This window comes from Herpailurus yagouaroundi, unplaced genomic scaffold (assembly GCF_014898765.1).
Source record: "Herpailurus yagouaroundi ecotype Mexico unplaced genomic scaffold, PumYag 141, whole genome shotgun sequence".
Lineage (NCBI taxonomy): Eukaryota > Metazoa > Chordata > Mammalia > Carnivora > Felidae > Herpailurus > Herpailurus yagouaroundi.
In genome coordinates, this window is record NW_024412396.1 from 45,647,985 (window position 1) to 45,666,952 (window position 18,968).

Below are 18,968 nucleotides of genomic sequence, written 5' to 3' on the forward strand. Positions count from 1 at the left end.
ATAAACGTTGAAAAAAAAAAATAAAAAAAATGTTAAAAAAAAAAAAATTTTTTTTTAAATGTTTATTTTTGAACAAGAGAGACACAGGGTGAGCAGGGGAGGGGCAGAGAGAGGGAGACACAGAATCCGAAGCAGGCTCCAGGCTCTGAGCTGTCAGCACAGAGCCTGACATGGGTTCAAACTCACGAGCAATGAGATCATGACCTGAGCCAAAGTCGGACGCTCAACCAACTGAGCCACCCAGACGCCCCTCCATTTTTAAGTTTTTCATTGTATATTGTCAAATTCCAAAGATTTTACTTTATACTTACTGTGACCAGCAATTTGAGGGCTGCTTTCTCTGCACATTGACAACATTGAGTATTTAGTATTTAGGCAAAACTGTGGTAGATACCTCATTGTTTAATTTTAAGTTTTTGGATTACTAGTTAAATGGAGGTATTTTTCCTATGTTATTATTGTCACTTATATTGTGTGACTGGTATACATTTCTATTAGTGGTTAGTTTCTTACTATTGATATGGAGAAAATATTTATGAAGGACATTCTTTACATTTTGTGTGAAATACTTTTTTCAGTTTATAGCATGTTTTTAATTTATATGTCACAATTTATTTTTGTGTGTTCTCTTCTGTGAATGTTTATTAGTTCTGCCTTTGATATCAAATTGTGGAACATTTTTTCTTCCTCCATATAACATAAGTGTGTACCTGTGTCTACTTTCAGCATTTTTTGTTTTTTAGTTTTTTTAATGTTAATGTTTTATTTATTTATTTTAAGACAGAAACAGAGCATGAGTAGGGATGGGGCAGAGAGAGGGGGAGACACAGAATCTGAAGCAGGTTCCAGGCTCTGAGCTGTGAGCACAGAGCCCAACATGGGGCTCAAACTCACGAACTGTGAGATCATGACCTGAGCCAAAGTCAGATGCTCAACTGACTGAGCCACCTGGGCGCCCCCAGCATTTTTCTTTTTATAATGTTTATTTATTTTTGAGAGAGGCAGAGACAGAGTATGAGCGGGGGAGGGACAGAGAGGGAGACACAGAATCTGAAGCAGGCTCCAGGCTCTGAGCTGTCAGCACAGAGCCCGATGTGGGGCTTGAACTCATGAACCGCGAGATCATGATCTGAGCTGAAGTTGGACATGTAAATCGTCTGAGCCACCCAGGTGCCCTTCCTTTCAGCATTTTTATAATTTTATTTTTCATTCTTAAATTGAAGTCAAGCTAAAAAATTCTGGTGGGTTTTTTTGGTTTTTTTTTTTTAGGTTAGTCCCAACACTACTGAGTGAATAATGCATTTTTCCCCCAGTAATTTTAAATGTTTTCCTTTTCATTAGTATACTTATATACACTTATGTCAGATTCTGGGCTTTGTTTTCTGCCCCATTGCTCTCTTTCTGTTTTGTTTATGTCATAATGCTTTTATGACTTACTAATATGCTTAATATTTAGTGGCATGAATCCCTTTTCAGTATTTTTATTTTTTTAATTTTAATTTTAATTTAATTTATTGTTTTGAGTGAGGAGTGCAGAAAGAGAGAGAGAGAGAGAGAATGAGAGAATCCCAGAATCCCAAGCAGGCTCTATGCTCAGTGCAGAGCCCAACATGGGGCTCAGATCCCACAACCAAGAGATCCTGACCTGAGCCAAAATTAAGAGTCGGACACTTAACTGACTGAGCCACCCAGGTGCCCCCTTGGTATTTTTCTACTTTAGTGTTATCTTGGTTCTTATGCATATACAGCTGACCCCTAAACAACAAGGGAGTTTAGGCGCTAAACACCCTGCCTCATGTAGTCAAAAATACATGTATAACTTTTGACTTCCCTCACACCCCCCCCACTCCCCAGCCCCCTGCAAATTTACTACTAATAGCCTACTTTCCCTGGAAGCCTTACCGAGAACATAAACAGTCAACTAAAACATATTCTGTATGTTACATGTGCTATGTACTGTAGTCTTACAATAAAGTAAGCTAGAGAAAAATTATTATTAAAGTCATAAGAAAAAATACAATTACAGTACTATAAAATGTAAAAAATCCACATATAGGTGGACCTTCACAGTTCAAACCTGTGAAGTACAGGGTTCACCGGTACTTAGTTTTCTGTGAGATGTCCCTTGTGTGCTTAGCCTCCAGAAAATTCTATTAGAATTTTGTTAAGTGTATTTAATATAGGGAGAAGTCAGCCTTTAAAATATGAAGACTCATCAGGGACATGGTGTATATGTCCAATTTTTCATTTGCCTTTTATGTCTCATATATGAATTTTTTCTTTTGGGGTGTGTGTATTTTTTAAGTCTATTCTATTAGGAAATGCATAACCTTGTATTATGGATAGATAAACCTGCACTTAACCTGCCAGGGCTTGAATCACTGCATGATTGTATGACCTTGGGGACTGACTTAAGCTTTTTATGCCTTGGCTTTCTCATCTGAATGATGAGGCAAATAACAGTACTGTATCATAGGATTATTATAAACAATGAATGAAAGATAATATATGTAAAACATTTAGAACCATTCCTAATACAGTTAGCTCCTGATACAGTAATTGTTAGCTCCTATTTCTTCTGGATATATGTTTTTAATTCCTTTTGTTAATGAATTATTTTTCCTTTTTTTTTTTAGTTTAAAAAATTTTATTGTGAAATGTATATATATCTAAACACTTTATCAGTCATATTGTTCAATATAATTTAGAGACTAATAATTAAGTGACTACTTGATTCCCCACCACACAACTTAAGAAATAGAATATTATACAAATACCATACAGGCCTTCATGCAGTTCTTTCCCATTTCATTCTATTCTTATTCCTTTAAGAGTGACCATTATCTTGAATTTTGTGTTAATAATTCCCTTGACTTTCTTTATCATTGTGTAGTCTTTGTAGATATTATTAAACATATATTTATCTGCCTTGGGGTATCCTTAAGTGAATAATACTGTATGTCTTTTCTCTGCGAGGGGCTTTTTTGTGCCAAATACTGTGTTTTATAGGCTTATTCATGTGCATGCTTATAGTCATCATTTATTCCTGCTTGCTTTTGCATACTCTAGTAAACAGGAATAGACTACAATTTGTCCATTTTACTTATCCATGTGTTCTGAAAACACATTGTTGTGTGTATTTCTTGATACACATGTATGTATCTAGTGAACATAAGCTGGTTTATAGGGTATTGTCATGTTCAGTTTTGGTAGATAATTCCAGCCTGTTAGCCAAAACGTTTGTACCTGTTTACACTCCCACCATTAGTATGTGAAAGTCCTTCTTGTTGCATGTCCTCATCAATATTCGATATTAGTAAGTTTTAAAACTTTGCCATTCAAGTAAGTGTGAAAGGTGTCTCATTGGGACTTTCTGATTACTAATGAGGTTGAACATCTTACCATATATATTTGGTCCGGGTAGCTTTTCTGTTCTTTTCCATTGTCCATTCGCATCTTGTTTCATTTTTCTTTGGAGTTGTCTTTTTCTTATTGAAAAATAGGAGCTTTTGAAATATATTCACGGTACACTACTTTATTGGTTACATACATTACAGACATCTTCTCCCACTTTGTGGCTTGCTGTTTTGCTTTCCTTAAGGAGTCTTAAGATTATCATATATCCTTTAAGATTTATCATTTTTTTGGTAATCAGCACTTTTGTGTCTTAAGAACTTATTTCCTACAGGAAGATCAGAAATATATTCTCTTATATTCTCCTTTAAAAGTTTACATTTCTTTTGTTTTCTCATTTGAACAAATTATTTTAATTGGTAGTGTCAGGTAGGGATTCAAGACTTATTTATGAATAACTGGTTTAATCAGTATTTGTTAAGCAGACTATCTTTTCTTTGGTGATCTGCAGTACTCTGTCATAAGTTAAATTTCCATATATGGTGGGTATGTTTCTGGCCTCTCTTTTCTGTCCTGTTGATCTGGTTCTCTATGCTGTGCCGTTACCACACTATCCCAGTTACTGTAGCTTCATAATATAACTTTTGATAATTGGTGGGGGGCAGACCTCCTACTTTGTTCTTTTTCAGGAGTGACTTTTATTCTTGGCTCTTTGTTTTTGAAATAAAATGTATGGTCTGCTGGTCAAAGTCTACAAGAACTTAAGATTTTTATTCTTTTGCTGAGAATCATTATCTTTACAATAGCAAATCACCATTTATTTAATCTTCTTTAATATCTTTCAATAAAGACTTATCATTGCTCCATTAAAAGGCTTGCATAGCTTTTGTTAACTTTGCCAAATTATTTTACAGCTTTTCTATTATAAAACTTCTTTATAATTACCTTTTAGTTCCCTTTAAATATAGCAGTTTACTTTTTTTTCCCAATGTTTATTTATTTTTGAGACAGAGCACGAGTGGGGTAAGAGCAGAGAGAGAGGGAGACACAGAATCCTGTGCTGTCAGCACAGAGTGCGATGTGGGGCTCGAACCCATGAACCGTGAGATCTTGACCTGAGCCAAAGTTAAGATGCTCAACCAACTGAGCCACTCCCTATTTAACTTTTTCATTGACTATGATTTCTAACACATTGTTAAAATGAAATAGTATTGACTTACATCCTTGTCTTTTTCTAGCCTTAAATAGTGTTTTTAAAGTTTCACCATTAAATGAGATCTTTGTTGTAGATTTTTGTTCTTGACATGTTTTCCCCACCCTCCCACTTGGGACTTTCACATTCTGTTCTGAAGAGAAGAAATGAACAGGAAAATACTTTATTTCCAGAGCCTGTCACTGTGCTTGATACAGTATAGTTGTCAATTTGTTGCATGACTGAATGAATATGGTAGGACTACTTGAGCCTTATGGTTTTCATTGGCTCTGGGATAGCAGTTCAAAATGCTTATTAAATCTTTATCTTAGAAAAAGAGTCAAAGTCATTAATGTTTGTATTACACTTCTAATGTTTCACATTGGATTCCAATACGATTTCAGGACTGGAATACAAGTATATTGGAGACCATATTTTCTGTTTCTCATGGCCGTAACGCTTGAAATATTGTAAATTAAGGATCCATTTAAACTGTAGGTAAATTGTAGGCTAAAGTGTTTGAAGATTTATTTTGTTTAAGGATTTTGTTTTTATTATATTTTTATGAACATCATTGTAATTTAGATTAGATTTGTAAATTTAGTACTGAAATGGTACTGTGAAGTTTTTGATTAAAGCTTGAGCAATTAATGATACTAATAACCAACAAATTAGTTTGTGAAGTCTCCTTTATAATTCAGATTAGACCCCTTCTGCTTTTCTGCCTCTCCGTGTACCTGGTATTTTTTTTTTTTAACAGATGGGGAAATTAAGGCATAAAGGTAGAGATTCCCTGAATTTGGTGTATTGCTTACTGCAGTAGACCACTTTGCCTCTGTGAGAATTGTAAACTACTATACTTTCCAGGTATGTGCTGAAATTGCCATTGCCGAAAATCTGCAAGTCTTGCTAATAAAGAAAACTCTTACTCAGCCGTTTTGTGTGTTTAGCTATATTTAGGACAGCGACAGCTGGCTAAAAGTTCTTCTGAATTTGTAGAGAAGAGAGGTATAGTAATTTTGCTAGAGGATTATTTTGTTACAAAAATTGCTGTCCATTTTTTCATTCATCCTTTTTGCCCCCTTCAATTCCTGCTTCTCTCTCTGTTTTGGCCATTGGGCATTTGTTCTGGATCATTGTTTGTCAACTGGGGGCGATTTTACCCTTGAGGAGACATTTGGCAATATTTGGAGACATTTTTTGTTTATCACAACTGGGGAAATGCTGCTGGCATTTAGTGGGTAGAGGCCAGGGATGCTGCTAACTGTCCTACAGTGCGCAAGATGGTCCCCCACAATCAAGAACCAAGTGGCCCAAAATGTCAGTAGTGCTGAGATTAAGAAATCTTTCTTTAGACAGTGGTGTTCATTTTTGGCTTGGAACTGGAAAGAGAACTTCAGTGCTTGTTTTTTGAAAGGCAAGTGTTGGTGTCTTTGAGTGGACTTCAAAGCTATACAGACAAGATGTTCAGATCTTGTCTTAATTCTCACTGGCCATGAGAACCTACATTAAGGTGTGTGGGGGAAAAAGAACAGATATAACACATTGTAGAGTACTGTGTAAATATTATTTGTATCCTCCTTTTCCACCTGAACTGCATATACCAGTGACTCAGCTTATGTCGTTTACTCCTCTGACAGGTTTTTACACCTTTTGTTTTTCAGTTTTTCATCTGTAAAACGAGGATAATTGTATTTATATTGTAGATTTTAGGAGGATATTCTGTGAGAAAATGCAAATAAAGCATGTACCCCTGTGACTGGAATGTATTAAGTACTTAATAAATATTTGCTTTTATTTATTTATAATAACTTTACCTTCAGATTGTAATCTTTTGTACCTATTGTCAGAAGTGGTATATAAAACTAGGCAATATTGTCCCTCAGCTGATGAATGAGTAAACAAAATGTGTCCTGTCCAAATAATGCAGTATTATTAGGCCATAAAAATATGAAGTACTGATAGTTGCTACAACTTGGAGTAACCTTGAACACATTATGCTAGGTGAAATAAGCCAGTCACAAAGACCACACGTATTATGATTCCATGTATATAAAATGTGCAAAATAGGCAACTCTAGAAAGACAGAAAACAGATTCCTAGCTATGTAAGGCTGGGGGTGGAAGGGAAGGGGGTTGGGGAGGTAACAGTGAAGAGGTTTGTTAATAAGGTGGTACAAATGTTCTAAAATTAATTGTGGTGATAGTTGTATAAGTTGATGAATGTATTAGAAACTATTGATTTGCAGAGTTTAAATGGATGAATTGAATGATAATGTGAATTGTTTACCAGTACAGTTGATGTATATAAACTGGACAAGATGAGGGCTCTCCATCCTCTCTCTGGGGTTGAATATTTGATTCCTTAATCCTCACCTTATGATTTCCATCTGCTCTCCATCTTCTGATTTCCGTGGGATGTGACTTAGAGAATGGATTCTGGTGGAGAGAACAGTGACGTTGCTGGTTAGTCCTCCCCACTCATTCAGTGTGGTGATAGCGGTCTGTAAACCACTTACGATGTTGCCCAGTTAGCGGTTTCTCCTTCTGGCCTACATGTCTTGTATGGATTGACACCAAACAGCTAACAAAGCTGAGCACGTTTCACTTTTTCCATGTCTGGACGTTTGCGTGCTGAATTGGCTGTCACCTTTGTACCTGCGTTCCAGTATGTTTTATTTCTATGCACGGATAGCAAGTTAGAAAGCTAATTTTCTTTAGTGAACATGATAGAGTTAGGAACCCATTAAGTAACCAGGGACAGGATGGTTATGAGACCATTAATAAAAATTTACTAGAGTTTAAACAGCTGTAGTGATAAATACTTATTAAATGAAAGGTATACTGGCTAGTGAATTGTTTTGCCTGTGTCTTTTGATTGCAGCTGTCAGAATACCTCATTGAAATAGGCTTATGGGGATTTATGGCACACATTACTGAAAAGTCTACGTGTGAGGGGTGTCTTCAAATTGGCAAGGTGCAGTTTCAGTCACTTCATGACCTGACTTATCTTTACCAGGCTGGGCTCCTTTTGTTCACTTGGTTTCTTAGCGTCTCCCCTTATGGTTATAAAATGGCTGCAGCAGCCCCAGGCCTTAAATCATCTCAGCATTAACACTAGCAGGTATAGAGAAATATCCTCTCTTAACAGTAGAACCCCCCCCCACCCCCGGCCTGATTCATACTAGCCTGAGTTGGGTCCTGTGCTTATCCTGGAACTAAGTTCTGTGAGCAAAAGAACGGAACATGCTGATCGACTTTGGCCAGTGTGGTGCTCCCCACCAAACCTGAGAGTATGTGGTTAACATTACCCAAAACCATATGAGAGTTTGGGATGAGGTGGCTCACCAGAAGAATTTTGGGTTGTTTTTTGGTGTTATTGTTAACCAGATGATTGAACTAGACGGTGGATGGCAGGATGGTTTATATCTACTATAATTCTAGCTAATACTAGAACTTTCATCCCTGATAATAATAACTTAAAAGTTTATCGAGTGTTTCCTCTGTATGTACCAAGTAGAATGAGTAAAAAACTTTGGGCCAAAAATAGGATTATGGTAACTTTTAGGCCTGAGTTCTAAAAGTTATGTTCCTAAAGAACCTTATTATAAAACTTTCTAAGTTTTTTGAAATTTGGTGTGATGTTTTTTCCTAATTTGGGGATCCTCTTGTCTTTAAGTACTGTATGTAGATTTCTTCAGTTCTTTGAACTTAGTACTTTTCTCTCTTGTCTAATACCTGTTTTACCACATCACATCATTGTATTTTTATTTACTTATTAGAAAAAAATTTTTTAATGTTTATTTATTTTTGAGAGACTCAGTGACAGAGTGAGAGCAGGGGAGGGGCAGAGAGAGAGGGAGACACAGAATTTGAAGCAAGCTCCAGGCTCTGGGCTATCAGCCCAGAGCCTGACACGGGGCTTGAACCCACAAACTGTGAGATCATGACCTGAGCCGAAGTCAGATGCTTAACTGACTGAGCCACCCAGGTGCCCCATCGTTTTACTTTTTAAACTTAAGCTTTCTAACTCTATACAAAACTTAAAATCTTAGCTTTCTACTTCTGTAAAACAAGTTAGTATTGCAGTTAAATGCTGTTAACTTAAAAACTACAGATAGAGGTAGTTTGACAAGGCTGACTGTTCTTTTGCGTGTTGATCAGTGTCTTGCAGCTCAGTGAGACTGTGCTCTTAGAGATTGGTAGTCTAAGATGTGATTACTTTCTGGGTTTGCCATGGCTGGTTTCTCCTTGCTCTTGGGGAGCAAAAGGCAAATCGTGTCTTTGCTAGAGTGGTTTTATGGCACATGTCATAAAATACGTGCTATATTTAGTGTCTATAATTGTCATTAAGGCTGCTTTCTAATATTGGTTTGGGTGAGAGTTTTAAAGATTTTCAAGTAGTGATGTGGTTATAAAATAGTTCAGACTATAAGACTTAGGAATGAAGAATGATCTTTTTTTAAATTGCTATACTCTCTGTTAGAAATTAGTATATTTTAGTTTTATAGAAAAAGGTATAATAACTTAAAAATAATAAAAAACCGTTGCTGGCAGAATAATGACAGTTACTCTCTTTTTCTCAATGTTCCCCACAGCGATCCTGGTGGAGGGATTGAAATGTCTGAGTTCATTCGAGAGGCCACACCCCCAGTTGGTTGCAGTTCAAGAAATTCTTATGCTGGCCTAGATCCAAGTAACCAGGTGGGAACCTGCTGTTTTGTCTTTTTCCCTCCTCTCCTCCTCATGGTGGTCTCAAGCAATTCTGTCTGTAATAGTCCATTGGTGTTGGGGTTTATCTTGCTGATTAATACATTTTTGATTGTTTATTAATATCTTTTGTTAGTATTCTTATTTTTAACTGAATTTTCACATTAATCAAGTCCATTTTTGCTGAGCATGCAGCATGCTCAGCAAAACTACTCAGGCAACTACCGTTGCCTGCAGTAGTTTTGATCACAACAGTTGTGCTGAGTGCCCTTCGGAAAATCAGGTCCTGGCTTTCACGGTCTCATTTACCTTCAGTTTTTTTTTTTTTTTTTTTTTTTTTTTTTTTTTTGTATCGGAAGGGTATAGATGTCTGGGGCTATTCCTAGCTTAAACATGGCAAAAAAAAAAAAAAATTAAATTTTTAAAAATCTACACTTACTGTGGTGAGCACTGAGTAACGTGTAGAATTGTTGAATCAATGTGTCATACACCTGAAAGAGATAGAATGTATGTTGATTATACTTAATAAAAAAACTTTCTCAAAATCTGGCTGTTCAAGGTGTTAGTGATAGTGAGATGTAGAATACAGATCTGCTTTTGCCAGTTTTAATGTCTTTCCATTCTGTAACTTTTAACTTAAAATAGTAACTCTGAAAGTATGCTCTCAAAGGGTGACTGATGCCTGCTGTACTGTCATTGTGTGTAACCCCGGCCGGGCCTTTGCTGCTGCGTTTCTCTCTTTCATCCTAAACATCTCCCACACTAATCCAAGTCCTACTTATTCCTGCCTGCCCTCTCAGCAGACGAGCCTGCTAGCTAGAGTAACACTGCATAAGCATAAGAGGGGAAACTTAGCCAGAAGCTTCGAAGTCTTGTCATAGTAGAACTTTAGATAACTATGGGTTGTAGTAGGTTATTATTTTATGTCAGCCTTTTCATTATGGAGAAGAGGAGACCACGGATTTGTATTAGGGTCTAGATCTCACTTCTTGATTTTCACTTCAGTCTTTCTGCTGTTCTACTACTCTACTTGTGGGTTGAAATCACTCTTCCTCCTTTCTGCTCCACAGACTTAGGTGTTTGTTTGTTTGTTTGTTTGTTTGTTTTAACTTCCTGGCCTAACTCTAACTTTTGTTAGAGCCATCCCTGTTTCTCAAGATTTTCAGAGACCTTGTGGTATTGCCTCTCTCTCTTGCATATGGAGCACTTAGTGATGTATTTATTTAGCACTTGGGATTTGGTATGTGGTCATATGTGGCAGTCTGTAAGCCTCTACAGAGCAGACTGTCTTCTTTCTTCCCCTGGCTAATAGACCCGCCTTGTGCAGAGTTGACTTTCAGTGAATAGGTGCTAATTATCTTTGTCTACATAGATAGTAGAACTTTAGAGGTAGAATCAGACCTGGCTCTTCATTTAAGAAAGGAACAAGTAGCAGACCTAATTATCCTGACTGCCCCACAGTATTCTGCTGTTCCACATTGTTTAACCCTACATTATCTCAGAACAGTATTAGGAAAAACACCATATTCTGTGAATCAAAAAAAATCTTGAATAGGGTCTTGTATAGAAGATTTGCCTCTATTTGAATTGTATTTCATCATTTAAACTTCCAAGTGGGTGAATTTTTGGTTGCAGTTTTAGTTGTGATTGAATGTAGTGTAGTATTGAATTCTTTCCATAACAAGCAGATGGGAAATGTCAGAGTTAAACACACACACAGAACATTATGGAAAAGGACTGACATTTTAATTAGGTTCATACCTTTCAAGTTTCGGTTTTTACAATACCAGTTTTAAAGAAAAACGTTGCTATCCTTAACCCTCTCTTGGTTAGCCTGGCTTTCTGTGTCTCTTTACGAAATGAAATGACTTAGCCCTTAAATATGGCTGCTTGTTTTCTATGCTTAACTAACTCTGGCCTTTGTTCATACTAACACGTGTTGGCAATGTAAGATTACTAGGGAGTGAGCCTGTGTTTTCCCCACAATCTTTTGGAGAGCCAAACTTTTTATCGTTTTTTTCAGCAGGACAGTTGAAAGGGTGCAGCCGTCTTCAGTAACTCTACCATGTTTTATGGGGGACTCCCATCCTGAGTGTTATTAAAGCTTGTCTGCACACAAATGCATGGCATGCCTGATTTGGTTTTCCTTAAAATATTAACTCTTGGGGGCGCCTGGGTGGCGCAGTCGGTTAAGCGTCCGACTTCAGCCAGGTCACGATCTCGCGGTCCGTGAGTTCGAGCCCCGCGTCGGGCTCTGGGTGGATGGCTCAGAGCCTGGAGCCTGTTTCCGATTCTGTGTCTCCCTCTCTCTCTGCCCCTCCCCCGTTCATGCTCCGTCTCTCTCTGTCCCAAAAATAAATAAAAACGTTGAAAAAAAAAATTAAAAAAAAATATTAACTCTTGAATAAAAATTGGCAAATATTGGAAGTTATTGTGCTACATGGATTTTGGTGTTTTAGTATTATCCTAACAAAAGGAATGGTTGGCATAATTATTTTTACCGCCTTTTTGTATGCTGGCAGCCATATTACCAGAAGACATACTATATTTCTTGTACATATTTTATTATGTAGCATTTATTACACATGATCTTAGTTATTTGTGTGAATGTCCTCAGTACTAGGTAGTGAACTGGAGCGTAGTGCCTCTATCTCAGTTGTTATTATCATTGTTTCCTTCTTGCCACTTCTACCTTTGTCTCCCTTCCATCATCTACCCTCTGTTTCCCTTCCATTTCTTTTTTCTTGTTTTTTTTTTTTACTGCTCCCTACCTCCCTCTCCCTCTCTTTCCTTTTGTCACTGGTCTTCCTTCATATATTTTAGTGCCAGATACCTTTCAAGTCAGTTTACTTGAATGGAGTGGGGAGGGGGGTCTTACCCTCAGAGACTTGACAGTTTCGTAGTAGATTTGCCATAAATAACCAAAGTAAGAAACATGACATATGTTACCAAGGAAATGTAAATATAAGATAGAAAGTAATAATTGTCATAGGAATGGTACAGAAGAGGGGACAATGATTTTAGAGGAGAAAATAATTTGTTTCCAGCTAGAAGAAAGGGCAAAGTCTGCACGGAGGAGGTGGCCTTGCCTGATTGTTCTTTAATTGGAAGAATTTTTTTTCTCAGATACCCATAATCCTTCCTGACCTTTCCTATGGCATTTACAAAAGAGAAGAAACAACCGGACCCTTTTGGTTTGTGCAGACTATTGTTTTTCCTTTAAATTTTTCATTTTCTAAATGTGTTCATTTTTACAAAAATAGCTAGTGAGGGAAAGCAAACAGAAGAAAATAAAAATCATCCATAATGTCATAATCAGAAACCATTTTTTAAAAAGGTGGGATTATAGTATGCATGCTGTTTGGAACTTGATTTTCTTTATTGACTATATCATGAATATTAATGTCATTAAGTGTTTTTCTACAGTGACATTTTGGGGAATGCATTCTCCTATTTGGATGTACTCCTATTTGGATGTTCATTTTCTCAATCCCCTGTTTCATATGTAAATAATCCCAATTCTTATATTTTGGGGGGATAAATTTAAATAATGCAGGAAAACATGAAGAATAAAATATAACCATCCATTCTGTCCATTAAGCCAGCAAGTAATAGAACTCACCTAGTTAAGTGACTTAAATAAGAGTTTATGTTTGTCATCCAGGTATGGAGGGGGCTGTGTGGCATTTGTTCAGCTCAGTAATGTTAGGACTTGGGCTGGCTTTTCCCTCAGGGTTGCAGAATGAGCACAGCAGCTTTAGTTATGACCCTGCTGGAAAGTAGGAAGCAGGGGGCACTGTGCGCAGAGTTGTCCTCGATTGTCTCCTCAGACATGCAGAGATCTTTCCCTGAAGCCCTCCCGCAGACTCTTGCCTGTGTTCATTGACCAGGAACCAAGGCGTACCCCTAGACTGGAGCCTGGGCCCCCTTCTCAGAGATCAAAAGATGGATACTCAGCATCTGAGCAAAGTGGGAATCTTGTTAAGAAAACAAAAGGGAACACTTCCGTGGTTGTGACCAAATGACTACCATAATCATATTCAAGTTTTGTTTTTTTTAATAGAAAGAGGTGATGTGAACCTTGACTTGGCTTTTTTTTTTTTTTTTTTTTTTTTTTTTGAGAGAGAGAGAGAGCGAGCGAGCGTGTGCGTGAGTGGGAGAGAGGGACGGGGGAAGAGAGAATCCTAAGCAGCCTCCTGACATGGGGCTGGGATCATGATCTTAGCCAAAATCAAGAGTTGGATGCTCAAGGTGACTGAGCCACCAGGTGCCCCCAAAAGTTTTTTTTTAAGTTTAAATTTGTAGAAGGGTGTGCATAAAGTGGGGTTTTTGTTTATTACTTGTTTTTCTATCTAGGGAATAATGTGTTTATTATTCTAGTTGAAAATAACATATGAATTCTATAACTTATCTAGCGGGTGTGGTAAGAATGAAACTTTGTTTTGCAGTAGAATGCTTTTACATCTTTTTCTAACTGCAGAGCTTTTTATGGCTAATTGAAAACAAAGATAAGGAAAAATCAGGAGACTCAAGCTTAATAAACTGTTTAAAAATTTTGCAAAACTTATTTTTTTTTATTGGCCACATCAAGAATTAGTAGTTCTAACCTGTTTGTATTTGCTTTTTTTTTTTTTACTCACTTTTTCACTGACATATAACTATTATGCAGCATAGTATACACTTCTTAAGTGTACAGGACAGTGGGTTTTTACATACGTATACACCATTTAATTGCCATCCTCATGCCCTTTCAAACTCAATATTGACTTACATTTTGAGCAAATTTCTTATTTTATACGCCTAGTCAGTTGATTCATTGAAAGGAAGGATTTGGTAAAATGCAAAGTATTATATGAATATTCTTAATTTTATTCTAAAATATTAAATTTGCTTGACTATGTTCTTTTAATATCTCTTAAAAACAGGTTATAGAAAGTTGCTAGGACTTGCGGATTTAGTAACTGTCATGTTGTTATGTTTGGTTTCCCTAATGTGTTTATGGAATTTTTGGTATTTGTTTATATGATTTTTATGGTAGTGTAATGAATGATGACTGAGATTTTAGAGGAGTGTTCTATCATCTGGAATATAAGCATTAAAAACTCAATAGATTTTAGTTTTCTGTTTATAACTAGTGCTAAAAAGTCATTTTTCATGGATTCCTTAGTTTTTTTCTTTTTAAAGATGTTAGTAGCAGTCTACAAAGAAGTACTACTTACTTTTTGTCTAGCACTCAGGAAAGTTCATATTGATACACTAACAAGTTGACAAGATTTACGTTGCTCTTTGTAGCATATGTGAATGCTTTGTTCAGAACCTTCCTTTTATATACCCTGATAAGGGCATTTGTTTCAGGTAGACTCAACACCCAGTTTTGCTTTTGTTTATAATGTGAACATGTCATGATGCAATATAAAAAATGGTAGTAATTGTATGACATAGATTGCTTGATGTTGGAGGCATCCTGCTCTGTGGGTCCATCAATTCTAAGCATGCAGAGGGATTCAATCAGTGCCCTGGCACATCTGTAATATATATGCAGAATGTGCTACAACAAATAGGTTATGTGGCTCTGATAGAACATGCCCAAAGGGGATCTTTTAATATTGATAAAGTAACTGATAGCATGTTTTAATAATATGAAAGTTTTGCTTGATAATTTGCTAGTCTATATTGATAATGATATATAGCATTTTAATTAGTTTTAATATCATTTTCAGATTGGATCTGGTTCCTCTCGTCTTGGAACAGCAGCAACTATTAAAGGTAGACATTATCTAAGTTGAAAGTTGCCTGTGACTTTCCATTTCATTTTTGGATGTAATAAAGATAACAGTACTGTGTATTCACATGTAATGAAAAATCATTCTTGAAATTATTTTGTAGATACAGTTATGTATCTTGTATTAAAGGTTACTTGATTTAAATTTGGTTCTCCTTTCATCATCCAAATCTCACAAACATATTTGAACATTTGCATTACATTGCATGAATTGTAAGTTTTGCTTTATAAGAAACTTCCTTGCCTTGAAGGACAATACTTTCATGGGTTTTGGTGAGGTGTGGAAAACTAAGTAATTTTATGTGAAACCTTTAAATTGGGCACAAATGAGGCAGTAAAAAAGAGGAAGAGTCTTTTATATATACCTATTACATACATCTATTTCAGGTAAATTCATATTTTTTCCCTATACTTTTTTAGGGGACTTTTTATAATTATCTCTGGGGAGGAAATTTATATTGTTTCAGGTTGTTATTACAAACTTTACATTTCTTTTAGAAAATTGCTTCTTTTTATTTAAAAAAAAATTTTTTTTAATGTTTATTTATTTTTGAGACAGAGACAGAGCATGAACGGGGGAGGGTCAGAGAGAGGGAGACACAGAATCTGAAACAGACTCCAGGCTCTGAGCAGTCAGCACAGAGCCTGACGTGGGGCTCGAACTTACGGACTGCGAGATCATGACCTGAGCCAAAGTCGGATGCCCAACCGACTGAGCCACCCAGGCGCCCCGAAAATTGCTTCTTTTTAAAGGAAGTTTTATTAGCAGTGTGAAGGTTTCCTTATTACTTGCCTTATAGTGCTGTGAGAACAAAGATGTGGTTTGATAGTCTGTGATGCTTCCTGTTCAGTGATCTTCCATCATTGTAACCCATACAAACAAAAACTGCTCTAGTAGCTATCGTGTACTAGTACAGTACATAGGAAATTAGTGTAGTTGACATCCTTTCTGGTTATGCCACACCGTACAGCCTTTGCTTTTAATATAATGTGCTTACACGTTTCTCTTAATTTTGTAGGAGACACAGACACCGCTAAGACTTCTGATGATATTAGTTTAAGCCTGGGCCAGAGCTCTAGTCTTTGTAAGGAAGGAAGTGAAGAACAAGGTAAGAACATTATACTTTACACTGATACCATATATTATGGGGTCCAGGATGACTTTGTAGAATATGTTTGATTGATACTAGTGTGATTCCATACTAACAGTATGGAAGCCACATAAGGGTAGAATTTTTTGTCTGTTCATTTACGGTACTTAGAATGGTACTCAGAACATGTAATAAGTTTATAACAAATTAATATGATATTTTGAAGAAGAATTAAAATAAAATTCTTAACTTGAATAATAGTAAAATAGTGTTGTAAGTACTTTTATTTTTTTAATTTTTGTAAAGGTTTTTTAAAAAAATCACTTATTTTTTGAGAGAACAAGTGCGCATGCATGCACTGGGGACAGGCAGAGAGAGAAAGAGAGAGAGAGAGAGAGAGAGAGAGAGAATCCTAAGCAGGTTCTACACAGCGCAGAGCTCGATGAGGGCTCAAACTCACGAACTGTGAGATCATGACCTGGATGCATAATAGACCGAGATCAAGAGTTGGACGCATAACCGACTGAGCCACCCAGGCACCCCTATAAGTACTTTTTGCTTTCTGGAATTCACTGACCCGTGTTCTGCCAAGTAGACATGGAGAGAAAAATTTTCTGAGCGTGTGCCCTGGAGTGAGTATGAGATGGGAGATAATCTGCTAGTCTAGTGGGTCAGAGCTTCTTGCCTGGTTTAGTAACCTACTTGTGAAACTGTTGTTTTCCATCTAGTGTGACCCCTAAATGTCAATTGCTTCAGGTCTTGCCTAACAGTATGTTTTGGTAGAGAAATAATTTGCTGTTGGACTTACAGAGAAACTATGTCTGCCTCCAACATGGTGCCTCCTGTAGCAGATTTTTAATAGAAATTTGGAGGGGCGCCTGGGTGGCGCAGTCGGTTAAGCGTCCGACTTCAGCCAGGTCACGATCTCGCGGTCCGTGAGTTCGAGCCCCGCGTCGGGCTCTGGGCTGATGGCTCAGAGCCTGGAGCCTGTTTCTGATTCTGTGTCTCCCTCTCTCTCTGCCCCTCCCCCGTTCATGCTCTGTCTCTCTCTGTCCCAAAAAAATAAATAAACGTTAAAAAAAAATTAAAAAAAAAATTAAAAAAAAAAAAAAAGGAAATTTGGGGTTTAAGTGATTTCTCCCTGCCTTTGTTCAATTTCATTATAAATGAGTATTTCGGATTTAATGGAGTTTGTTTTTTTTTTTAAGAACTGCCACATTTTTATGTTTCATTATTAATTTTCAAACATGAAAGGATGAATATGTTATCCCGTTTTCAAATGGAGATTATCCCAAGTTACATAATCAGACACAAACCTGTTTTCCTATTTCCAGCCTTTTGTTTTTATTAGCCTATGAGTGATTTTCAGAAGGCAGGCAAGCTGATAAATTTCCTGTTCTTAATTATGATGGGACATCTGGGTGGTCAGTTGGTTAAGAGTCTGACTTTAGCTCAGGTCATGATCTTGCAGGTTGCGAGTTTGAGCCCCATGTTGGGCTCTGTGCTGATGGCTCAGAGCCTGGAGCCTGCTTTGGATTCTGTGTCTCCCTCTTTCTCTGCCCTCCCCTGCTCCTGCTCTGTCTCTCTCTCTCTCAAAAATAAATAAACATTAGAAAATATATTTTAAATTATGAAATTTATGTAGCTACAAATTGATCACCAAATTATGACATTTTCCTCTCAATTTAGTGTTTTACCCAGGTCTAGTTCTTACAAGTGTGTTTTGTTCCTGTACTTGGAACATAAGTTTATCATGCTGTCACTCTGCTTTTTGGAATTGCAGTACCCCATCATTTATTTGCTTTTGTGGACTATCCCTCCCAACATACCCCTCCCCTCTAAACTTTATAAACATACTGTATAATAAAGAAACTATCTTCTTATAAAAGGTGAAGGCGAATTGATCAGTTTGAGAATTACAGTATCCCTTTCTGTGATATGTAATCAGAACGTCTCAAAAATTAGGTAATGATCTTAGAGGGGCTAGTGCTGCTGCATTTATGGGTCATATTTCTTTGTTTTGTATCTGGGAAGTACCATGCTTGAGCAAGAATTTTGTAATCTGTTGGGTTGGGAATTACATGCACACAAACCTACTCTGCAGATAACATACTGACATAGATAGTGATGTCTAATGTTCACTGAGTGCACACTATTAATATATGCTAGGAGTCAGCAGACTTCCCGTAAATGGTCAGATAGCTCCATAGGCCATATGGTCTCTCTTGCAACTACTCAACTGCCATTGTAGAGCTCAAGGAGCCATAAACAGCACATAAATGAGTGAGCATGGCTGTATTACACTAAAACCTTGTTCAAAGTAGGCAGAGGGCCAAATTGGCTCCATGGGTCTTAGTTTGTCAACTTCTGGTTTAGGTCTTCTTTTAAGCATTTCATACGCATTCACACAGTTAATTTTCACTGTAAGCGTTCGATGTTAATGTGATTCTCACATTACAGATGGACATATCATGGCTAAAAGAGAAGTTATAAAAAACCTGACCAAAGTCACACAGCTACAAAGTGGCAGTCCTAGAATTGAAATCTAGTTTTGAATCATGCTTTTAATTGTTGTTACACCACTTTTATATAGTTTTGTAACATCTGTCGTGTAACATTTTAATATGACAACATTGAAAATTTGACAGATAACACAGATAACATTTAACAGATACTGTTCAGTGCTTATTACACGCTCTGAGCACCATTCTAAGCACCGTAAATAAATCAGTGAACAGACAAAAAATTCTACTCTTATGTGGCTTCCATACTTATTAGTATGGAATCATACTAGTATCAAATATATATGGAGTGGTGGGGGTTGGGGGGATTTAAGTGTA

At 36.9% G+C, this 18,968-nt stretch overlaps 1 protein-coding gene across 8 annotated transcripts in view; it reads left to right on the forward strand.

Annotated features, from left to right (window-relative positions):
- PCNX1 (pecanex 1) overlaps positions 1-18,968 on the forward strand; it is a 168,823-nt gene that overhangs the window by 41,482 nt on the left and 108,373 nt on the right. For 7 of the 8 annotated variants that reach the window (XM_040477561.1, XM_040477563.1, XM_040477562.1 and 4 more), the window contains exons 3-5: positions 9,144-9,249; positions 14,976-15,021; positions 16,057-16,146. In XM_040477561.1, coding sequence (XP_040333495.1) covers positions 9,144-9,249; positions 14,976-15,021; positions 16,057-16,146 — 242 coding nt within the window. Of the gene's footprint in view, positions 1-5,306; positions 5,414-9,143; positions 9,250-14,975; positions 15,022-16,056; positions 16,147-18,968 lie in introns of those variants that run through there. The other variant, XM_040477566.1, reaches the window with a different exon arrangement.